Genomic DNA, 11,531 nt, shown 5'->3' on the forward strand with positions numbered 1-11,531 from the left:
GAGGGGCACCAGGCAGGGGTGCCCATTATCACCTTTACTGTTCACCCTAGTGCTATAACACCTGGCCCTCAAAATTTGGAGAGACATGGGAGGCTTTGGCATTCAGATGCCGATGACACCCTGCAGTCTCGCTCCCATGCCTATTGCAATATTTTGAGGCCTTTAGGAAAGTATCCGGACAACAAATTAACATGACTAAATCCCTGATTTACCCATTGGGTGCCATGCGGGGTCGGGAACCCACCGCGCTCCCCCCCTTTGCCCCTGTACTGGAAGATAGATCAATTCAGATATTTAGGGGTTGTGGTCGCCCACACCACACAAAAATGGAAACAATATAACTAAAACCGGGTAACGGAGGGTTTGGCTCGATCAGTCTCCTTCTGGAATATACTCCCCTTATCACTCATGGGCCGCATAGCATTGGCCAAAATGGTGTTCCACCCTCAATGCCTTCATTCACTCGAGCATTCACTAGATATACTACCAAGGTAGGTGTTCAAAAGACTCCATTCCTTCCTATTAAAATTAGTGTGGGCAGGAACAAAGTAAGCCGATTCCCTAATTTGGAAATGTATTACATGGCATCAAAACTACAACACACAACATGTTGGCCGACCAAAGAGAATAATTGGGAGAAATATCTCCTGGTAGATAACAGAAGCAAACAAACACTACCCCAGCTGTTGCCTGGAGTTACAAGGGGAAGTGGAGAGATCAATATTGGTCAGACACACAGAAACAATCTTGGAAAGAGCAGTGAGGGTCGTCCTAAAACGCGCCCCCTTTGCAAGAGAGTTTGTGTTCTGGGACCTCCCAGCATTTAAGCACCTACTGTCAGAAGTGGATGTCATGTCATGGAAAGAGGGGGGATGCATGACATAAGTAGACTTATTCTCCATTGATTACTTTTGAGACAGCACAGGAAATGTTTGGGGTAAGGAGGGGGCAATCCCTTCTTTATGCAAGTATTACAAACATAGTCCGGGATTTCTGGCCTATGTGCCCGGAAGAGCTTGACTCCTCGGCCCTATTCAGGGCGCTACTGGAGCTTAGAGGGGGAAGACATTTGAAAGCACAGTGATACAAAGCCATGATTATGGATATGCCTAGAATAGAGCCAGTACAAAAGGGGGTGGTGATGGACGGAGCATCTGAATCAATCAAACACTCACACCCAGTCAAAAGATCTGGGTTTAATCCATCACCGTTCTTTAGCCCACTCTGCCACCCCAGTTCAGACATGGCTATATGCAAATCAGTCTGACCCTTTGCCTCATGGGAACAGTCCAGCCTGAACTGCCAAGCCATGTCTTCCCTGGACCGGAAACAAGCTTCCGAGGACCGGTTTCTGGCATTCCAGCCGTCTTTAGCCCGGCTTGCTTGAATCCAGTGGCAAAGTGAGCAAGGGACTCACGTCTGAGCATACCCTGCCACACTTATGGCTGCCAAAAGCAGTACAAAAGGGGGTGGTGATGGACGGAGCATCTGAATCAATCAAACACTCACACCCAGTCAAAAGATCTGGGTTTAATCCATCACCGTTCTTTAGCCCACTCTGCCACCCCAGTTCAGACATGGCTATATGCAAATCAGTCTGACCCTTTGCCTCATGGGAACAGTCCAGCCTGAACTGCCAAGCCATGTCTTCCCTGGACCGGAAACAAGCTTCCGAGGACCGGTTTCTGGCATTCCAGCCGTCTTCAGCCCGGCTTGCTTGAATCCAGTGGCAAAGTGAGCAAGGGACTCACGTCTGAGCATACCCTGCCACACTTATGGCGGCCAAAAGCAGTACAAAAGGTTTGGGTTCCCAGTCCGGCCCTGGAGGGAGACTTAGGCACCCCACTAGCAGACACAAGATGAAAGGAAGCCTGTGCACTGGTGAAGAGGGCCTCATGTAACGCAAGGTTCAAACTGGTTCACTTAATTACTTGCACCGTACATATGCCACTTCGGCCTGGCTGCACCGCAAAAACCCAACAAAACCAGACGCATGCTCCAGATGCAACATTACCCTGGCATCCTTCATACACTGAGCCTGGCACTGTCCAATGGGCCATACCTACCAGAGCCAAGTTGTTGAAATACTGCAGAATATAGTAAGTGTGATGGTGAGGCAGAACCTACAACATGTTTGCTGGGGCTATTGAAGCAACGCAAGGGTGGGGGAAATGCAGTGGAGATTCGTACAGTTGGCATTAGTACTGGCAAAAAGAAGACTGCCCTAGTATAGATGGGCACTGCGGGTCCCAACAAACAGAAGTGGGTGAAAGATGTCAAAGAATGGGCAATAACAGAGGAAGTTAGACTGTGGGGGTGTAGGGTGGATGAAAACGCTGAGGAGGATTTGATGATATGAAGGGAGGCCTTAGTGAGTTTCGAGAATGCAGTGGGAGGTCGAGACCCAGTGGATTCCGGGTCCGAATAGGGAGGTAGCAGAAATATCAGAGAGTACTCAGATATAGTGGAAAATGTAGTAGTAGCATTACCTGTGTGGAAAATAGACCCTGAAATACAAGGGATCTTGAGGGGGTGGGTGACTTCTCTGGCAAATGTGTGGGAGAGGGTGGGATGGCAACAAAGTTGGTTCATTTTTCTTAAGTTGTGGTAAAGTATGACATTATTGATGTAACCTTGACAATGATGAAATGGAAAAATAAACATATCCATAAAAAATAGCTACCTAGCATATATTACAATCAGAAGAGGTTTTAGAGAATGGGTAGGAAAATGTTCCCTTTGTGCTTGCGATTCCAGTTCGAGAATGGCTCCTTTTTCCATAAGACCTGGCCCTGTCCAGATATTCAGGAAGTGTTTAAGTTCATTGTCATGAATTTGAGCCCTTTCCCAAGTTAGCCGTGCTACATATAGTGGGTGACCTAGATGGAAATCGCTGCACTAAAGCTTTAATGCATCTGGGACTCGAATGGAGCGCCATCAAGCCTCCCCCTGAATAGCCACGGTTAGAGAGACCCATCTGTGAGGCATGGAGCTGTCCCTAAAACAACATAAAGTATGGGAACTATGGTAAGATTACTTTTTTCTGGAATAGCCACGCGATACAGGGCAGGGGTGAGTCAGATTCCACTTTTCAGCTCTAAGATCCTTAAGTATTTTTCCCCAGTTTTTTGTCTACTCTGTTTAGTTACTCCGAAAACATTCTTCAAGGAAGGAATATGTCTCATGCCATTTGTTTCGTACATGTCAATATATTTATTATATGCATGTAAATACTTGTAAAGAAAGGACACAACATCATTTAAGATAATTCCTTATCGTCTTGGCTCGTTGGCATAAGTTGGCGGGGTAGTGATACAAGATATATCATTTGTATCTCGAACAAGGGCTGTTTCCCACTTTTGGATGGTATTGCAGTCATAATATGACAGCTCTGCAATCCTAGCATTGTCAAAAACATAGGAATCGAAGCCTTGCTTTGACAACGCTGTGTTGTCCAAGCAGACTTGATCATGGAGAGCATCCCCACCCCAACATTGCCCCACTGTTATCCTCTCATGAGCAGACTGCCTCTGGCATCTGCTGTTCCGCTGGCTAATTCCCCTCTTCGAGCTGGTGTTATTGCAGAGCAGAAAAATTCCACTTCCTCGCCTCTTCCTTTAGCTTTAAACAGTTGGGCCCTTGGCGGTAGGACGATGAGCAAGATTGGGACAGAAGAGAAACTGGGCAGTGAGCAGTAGCATGGCGTAGAGCAGGTGGGAGAGTGAAATGCGCAATAACAGAATGTAGGATGTGGAAGGATTGGACATGCGTGTATGAGCTTGTTTGGGAACAGAATGTAGGACTGAGGGCATGCCAGATAGGAAGAGAGGTATTGGCAGGTTCGAAAGGTGAAACTTGGAGGTTTAACGTTTGAAAGAGAGAACACATGGCAGTGTGGATACAGGAAGGATAGCGTACGAGGGAGCGTGGAGCAGAGAAGAGTGTGGTATCAAGAAAGAGAGCAAGGAGAGTTGGGTTTATCACAAACTCCACACCCAAGCGAAAATATAGCTCGAAATAATGCAGAACAATCTGAGAGTGCATATGTAACTGCATTACATTACATATCAAGGAGTAAACTACGTAGTGAGAAATCCTTTTATACTAATATTCATTTCATTTATGTTTTCGCTCCCTTGGCCTGCTCTACCCCTGCTTGTTGTAACATAACTTGTCATCCCCAGTCTGTTAAGCTTTACTAACTTCTCAAAGGACAATGTATTTGTTATTGGCACATCCTGAGTTAGGAAAGCAATCAATCCCTGAGTGACACTTACATACCTTTTAAAGTAGACAGGTGGACATTTTCATCCAAATAGGTAGAACCTTCTGTTGAAGATATCTAAAATATCTCCACCTTTAGCCCACAGGCTGCATGCACTGGAAGGCAGTGCGGCCTCAGTTACCGCAAAATCTTTTTGTTTTATAATATTTGAACGCAAACAACATAAAGCCCTTTGTGTGTGTTGACCAGATAAAACCGGTATCTGTACCATTAGACAAACTATCATGACTATTCATGTAAATAGAGAAAAGCGATACCTGCTATATGTGTTAAAACTTCATAACATTCGCCTTCCTTGCTCCTCCCTCACTGAGTGCCACCTCACAATCCAAGAGGAGAGCGTAGAGTACGGCCTGTGCCTTGCGGAGCAATGTGTTTGTATCATCTTGTTAATGTATAGTGCGAGCTCAGTGTCAAGTGAAGGAGCGCAGTGAAGCAATGGGCAAGAGAAGGCGTAGTTTCATAGGTCATTCGGCATTCCTTCTCTATTCCCACTTTTGGCAGATGCTCAGGTAAACTGCTATAAAGCTCAATGTTTTCCAGTTTGGATAAGTGGTCAATCAGAGGTTTCCATTTTTCCATGAATCTCTTTCGAGAATGAGTTATGGTGTGAGTTATTTGTTCTGCATCGATAGTGTGCCATAGCATACCGAACATTATGGTACCAGGGCAGTGGGATCCAGTTTCCCAATTATAGGGCGATAAGCTGTTTGGCTGCCCATCATGTGTCCTGTCAAGACCCATCCTGCTATCGTCACACCCTCTCGGGTGTCGAGCCTCCAGCCCAGCAACGTTACTCCAGGTTCGGCTGGTATAGGGCCTTTTTTGCCTCATGATTTCTTTCCAGGAGGTCTAGGTCACTATGCAGGACCACTGTATGTGTATATATGTGCCAGGCACCTGATCTTAGTGTCCGCATGTGTCGGGTGGAAAGGAACATGCTCCTAAGTCGCACAGGTGTTAAATACCACAGGTCCATTTGATTGCAGGCTGACTGTCTTTGCAGAATCCTGCACTGAATATTCAGGATTTCCGGCCACACCTTTCGCATTGTTTATCAGTAGTTTCTGTCTGAGTCTCATCTACAGTGAAAGGCAAATTCCTGTCTACACGGGTTAAATGGCTTAATAGTCCCTTGATTGAAAAGGTCGCCCAGCATTCTACACTCCCCCACTTTCCACTCTCGAATAGACCCGCCCTTTACTACTCGAGAAAAGTCTGGGTTAAGTATGATAAGGAAGATGGCTGATGGAAAAGTTGTGAGCTCCCTTTGGACATGATCCCAAATTTGAGAATGTTTTTTGTCGGGGGGATAAGTAGGAGTGTTCGGGTCTGTCCTATCGCTCCAGCCAGGGTAACTCCAATAGTGGGCAGTATTTTGAAGTTTAATCCACATGTAATATATTTTGTTCCTTTCTGTCATCACCCACTTTTTTTTTCTTGCAGAGTTTTATATAGCGCGAACTAGAACCGAACCGAATCAGTTATCAGAGCGCTTTACATAGCACCAGTTACGTTACATGAGGACACACTTTCATTTTAGGCACGGGGAGATTAAGTGATTTGCCCAGAATCACAGGGGGTTTTTGGCGTCGTTACCGAGACTCGAACCCAGATCCCCAGGTCCGAGGTCAAGCGCCTTAGCCGTTAGGCCAACCCCTCTCCCCTTTGATATAAATCGTAGAGGAGCCACCCAATATATTCAGCCAGAGTCAGGACTCACTAGCTCCTCCTTTTCCCTATGCGTCATCAAGGGCTTCCTGCCACCACATATACATTCTATCAATCTCTTTTGTTGGAAGCGTATATCGCCAGTGGGGAACGGCGTTGGGAGAGATTGAAACTAATTAAGCAACATAGGTAGGATGATCATTTTACAGTATTGATTCATCCTGGAACGTGCGGTTCCACTTTACACAATTCAACAATCTGCATCACACATACCTCCCCAGACAGATTAGGCAAAATGTACTCGGGAACAAGAACATAATGTCCCAGATGCCAGTAGGTCAGGCGGACTTTATTCATATGGTGTTGGGTATGCCCAGTGATCTCGATTGTTGGCACTCGGTGACATCTTGTATTTCATCTAATACAAATTCCACCCTACCCTATGACTCCACTTGTTGCATCCTTAATACAGGGATGGTCACAAAAAAGTTAAAACTATTCATGAGCTTCCAGGATCTGGCACTTGTCTTTGCGAAGCATTGTATTGCCATGTCCTGGAAAGCAGCGCTGGTCCCTCGGTCACAGCATGGCAGACGGCTGTGGTTCTTTGGGCCTCAGTGGAGATCTCCATACGGCTGACACACGAGCCAGAGATGGGAGGTGTAACTTCATGGAGCAGTGGGATGACTATTTGACTACCTTGAAAGACCTGTTGACACTGGCTGATTGACACCCTGATGACTGGATAGGAGACCCCTGAGGGTGATTGATCCCCTGTTGAATACCACATTACATATTCATGATAGGCGGGGAGGACGGATGGTGTGAGGTGGGAGGTAATGTTGGGCCTAGTTCTTTTGAAAAGGTTAATTTGTTGCCTGTCCACACTGGTTCCCCGTTTTCTTCCCCTAGGCGTAAGAGGAATCACTTTTACCTAATATTGTGCATGTTTGTATCCTTTATTTGTTTCCGGATTCTTGCTCGTGCCCCTCTGCATTGATGTTGTGCATGTTTGTATCCTTTATTTGTTTCCGGATTCTTGCTCGTGCCCCTCTGTCTGCTGATTCCTGAAGCTGTATATCTATGTGCACCGGCCTTTGTTCTAAGTAAAACCAATAAAATATTTACAAAAAAGGTATCTCTTAAGAGGTATCTGATGCGGTTGGCTGTCCAATGGAAGGGGGATGAATTATTACTGAGTAGACTACCTTGAGGAGCCATGATTCAAATCTTTTATTGTACAATTATCAGGAAACTTTCTTGTGTTAGAGGCAATGAACAAATATTGTGACTTAGAAGTTTAAGGTGCAGTGACCATAAAATGTTTAATGCAAAATGTCCTTTAATTCCCCAGTTGATGAGGATGGTATGGACTGCATGGACAACGAGAGGCGGCCGCACTTCCCTCAGTTCTCCTACTCCGCGAGTGGCCGAGAATGAGCTTCCTCCTTTCAGCCTCTTCAACTTCCACATCAGGTTTATCACTGGAAGTCATTTCTCAAGCAGCACCATAAGAACTCTACAGTTGAAGTCAGCAGAGGTCATTCCTTAAGGAACAAGGATTTTCAACCCTTCCACGTTATGTCATCATTTTTTGCATGGCATTTGATATCAGTCTGCGGCTTCAAGGCACTGCTTCTTACTATTACAGAGAAGAATTTCAAGAAGTCATCGTCCGACCTCCGAGAGCAAGGACTTCAATTTTGTAACTGTCTTGTGCACAAAGTCTTTTATTGACCCTCTCCCAACCCTTCCCTACTGATCTCTCGGTGGAGGCTAAAACACAAACATGTCCAAAGGGCCATTGCCTCATGCAATGAAAACCAAGCACCTTTTTCATTTATCCCAGACAGACCAATAATGGTGACCAGCTATTGTCTGTGCTGGTCTGAGAAAGTTATTTTTGAGAGGCGGAGATGTACGATGCGAGGCTTTGTGTTCGACATATCATTTTATGTAACTAACATCTAGCTGGCCTCGCTTTCTCCACAAAATGACTTCTTACTGTTGATACACACAATATATATTTTTTGTATTCTGTCAAACTACAGACGACGGATTCCAAGACAAGTTGCTGGCCAGTCAACCTAATAACTTAAACTTCCAGATGTCAAGTGCAGTCCTACAACTTTGAATATATTTGAAGCAAGAATTGAAGGCACAAGTGCAACATAGTTGATTTTTTAAAAACATTTTTTAAGGGTCTTATATGATTTGCACCATAAATGTTTTTTTATGCTTTTGGAACTTTGTTTTTCTTGATCTACATTACCACCTCTGATGGCTGAAGAATGTAGAAAGACATAATGATGTAACTGCTTTTCACCAAAATGTGTGCACCAAGGTAAACGGGTGTTTGCCTTATTTTTTCTGGTGTGTGTGAATTAGCATTATTTTGGTGTTAAACTATGAATGTTCCCTTATTATTATTTTGTTTTACATTACCGCAGTAGTATTTATTTTTTAGTGATAAGGATTGTATGCGACATGTTTGCAAACGCTGCTACAACGTTCATAAAAGAGGCTTATAGCATTATAATTTTTCATGTAGAGCACACGTACAAGCTGGCATCCTCAAGACGATTGCACTTTTATCTCCCAGGAATTACAGCTCTGAAAATGGACATGTTGCTTGGAACTGGGTATCAATCGATGGGAGCACCCCAGATCCAGAGAATTAACCAATTCCTTGCCCCATCTGACATGTAGTGACGTACAAAAATACAATAGCACTTATTTACACAGTGTCCAAATGGAAGTTCTGTAAACTGTTTCCACTCAATTTTGTATGATACTCATTTGATGTGAACGACAAAAGCAACTGATAAACCTCTGGAGACCAGAAGGACACAGTTAAATCGACGCACTTTACTTGAAGCACTGTACAGACAAGTGGATGCATCAATTGTGACCATCTTCAGGGTATTTGTGCACAAAACCAAGAGGTTGGGAACTTTAGTGAATTAGGAAATCTAGTTAGGATATCTAGTGTTTTTATTACCAAGGTACCCAATAACGTAGAAGATCAATGCTTTGAACAAACATGATACAAATATTTCCATTTGTTGTCTTTTTTTCCTCTCATCCAAGGTTGTTTTTCATTGGTAATATTCCTAAGAGCAAACTGAGCCTCTTTATCCCCCAACAAATTCCATACATGTTTAGATTGTGATCAATTCACAAATTCAGAGTTTGGGAATTCCTCCAACAGAGTGTAGATGCGCTGGGAGCCTACACTTACTTGTTTCTGAGGGTGCATCCTGGTTGGAGGTTCCCGGGAGCGACTGTGAGATATGTTTTTTATCCATACCACATCCATTCCAATAATGTGAAATGTAAGTATTGTGATTTCAATGTTCGAGTAAGTGGTTGGAGATGGCGTGTTCCGATAGGGACAAAAGATACTGTTTGTATTCTGGAGATAGTAGACAGCAAGATACTGGAAAGTGGGCATAGAAATGTACTGGTGGCAGATAGAACCGTGTGAGGTTAAGGTCATAAATGGTATTTTTTTGGAAGGGCAGCTAGATCAAACAAAGGAGAGGAAAAACCATTTGTATACATTTTTACTTGCTTGTTAGGCGTGTAGACAATGAAAATCGCTCATTCTTGTAAAGATGAAATATTAATAATCCCTCTCATAAATAGTAGCTTATTCAATCTGTTTTCCTGCTGTAGCGCACACACAGTTTGCGAAATGGTTTTCTGGTAAAAATGGAATTATGCACCTTGGAACATGTAGGTTTAACAAAAAAAGCATTTTACGTTGCAGATATGGTTTACAAACAAATTGCACAACCTCCAAAAATATTAAAGCCACTAAGACTGTAGTTTTGGATGGGGTGTATGACTTCAACATTTGCTCACGCTTAGTAGTATCCTTAGCTAATTTTGTCCAGTCTGTGCTTGGCCCTTGGGTACTCTGTTCTTATGGTGCCTAGGAGGTTGGAAGGAAAGGAACCTTAATGTGAATCGAATCTTTTTTTTTTAAACTCTATTGAACATATTGATCCACCTTGTATTCTTTTCGCCCAGAAATGTGTCCCGCCTCTGCATTGAATGGTGGCACAGTCCATGGGTCTTTAATGCCTAGGAGACTTCAGACTATGTGAACCCCATTTTGGACCCAGCTTGTACTCCACTCTACAGTGTATGCCCTCTTGTACTGCAGCCATCTTTGATTAAATTGACCTCTCCTGTTTGGATTTGGCAGGTTTTGAACACTGCTTCGCTTCCCACACAAATCCATCTTCCAACACATTCCTCTTGCTTGAAAAGGCATATATTCCAATATTGTTTTCCACGTGTTTTCCACTTTCTTTGTGACTTCTTAAAGCTGACTGTTCTTGCAAGGGGCCATGTGCTTCACCTAGAGTACTAAATAAGGTATTTCCTTACCAACTGCAGGGTCTATAAACTACACCTCAATGTACACACTTTGCTGCTGCTACTGTTTGTACTGTCTACAGTAGAATTTCCTTATCTTGCTCCTGGTAGTGCATTACAGGCAAGCATGAATTGTAAAGTATTTATTTAAATGAAAAACGACAAATTCTAAATTGGTAATCAGATTACCTCCCTGTAGTTTTTGTTTGTGACATTTCTTGTCTTTGCTAGTTCTTTCATTAGATTTGTGCAGGATCTAGTGATATGATTCAGCAGACACAACTTCAGAACCCAGTAAACTGTATTAAGAGTACTGTTGGTCAGACTTAAACTGTTGACTTCCTTAAGTACATGACCCAAAAGGATGTGAAATAAATAACTACAAGAAACTGTTTTTGTACACTGTACATCCTTAGTATTTTTACACGTATATGATAGGGATGCACATTATTTTCCTTCGTACAGACAGCTTAAATAAAGCACTATGTCAATCTGCTACCTTTGTGTTGTTTTTCTAATGGTGGAGCCTTCATTGTGTGCTTTGTGGTCTACTTCAGAACACTGTACAATTTATTGCTTGATCGTATTATAAAAAATGATATAGGGTGGGTTACAAAATATAAAGGTATTCTAAACATCTACCATTTTTCTAAGAAATCAAACGTTAGCCGCAAGAGAAGGACATTCATTGCTTTTTTTCTCTCCTAATTCAGGCAAGGAAAGTAAATTGCCACAGATAACCCACCCAGATTAAAAATGACGCAATTTCACAGGAAGTTATTTGACTTCACATTTAATGCAACTCCAGAATTCAGTGGCCTGTTTTTATTTTGCCAACTCCCAATACCATTTTTGATCAGAAAGATTTAGAATCACAAACCTTATGCAATTGAAAATCATTCAGTTAATGCTAGCAACATTCAAATATACATGCTCATTTTCTTAATCTCTAAGCAGTGTTTGCTGAGTATCCTTGCGGGTAAGTCGACTGAGGTAAAAAGCGCCTGAGCTTTTGTGGAAAGAAAAAGCACAATGGAGGGTTTAAGAAGCTCCTGCACCTTGGCTAGAACATCCTTACCACTCCACCTGGGCCATCTGACTTGGAAGCACTGTCTGGAGTCTTAATCCTGTTCAGGAAGAGATGGTCCCCTGGTGGGCTCGAGGTCTGGTTCTACTGACGTTTCCCTCT

The 11,531-nt window shown here is 43.3% G+C and overlaps 1 protein-coding gene across 1 annotated transcript in view; it reads left to right on the forward strand.

Annotated features, from left to right (window-relative positions):
• The window catches only part of AKT3 (AKT serine/threonine kinase 3), a 1,072,603-nt gene extending 1,061,765 nt beyond the window's left edge, over window positions 1–10,838 (forward strand). The window contains exon 14 of the mRNA XM_078648582.1: window positions 7,311–10,838. Within this exon, the coding sequence (XP_078504708.1) occupies window positions 7,311–7,396 (86 nt within the window). The 3' untranslated portion in view covers window positions 7,397–10,838. The remainder of the gene's footprint in view (window positions 1–7,310) is intronic.
• The last annotated feature ends 693 nt before the right edge of the window (window positions 10,839–11,531 follow it).

This window comes from Lissotriton helveticus, chromosome 6 (assembly GCF_964261635.1).
Source record: "Lissotriton helveticus chromosome 6, aLisHel1.1, whole genome shotgun sequence".
NCBI lineage: Eukaryota > Metazoa > Chordata > Amphibia > Caudata > Salamandridae > Lissotriton > Lissotriton helveticus.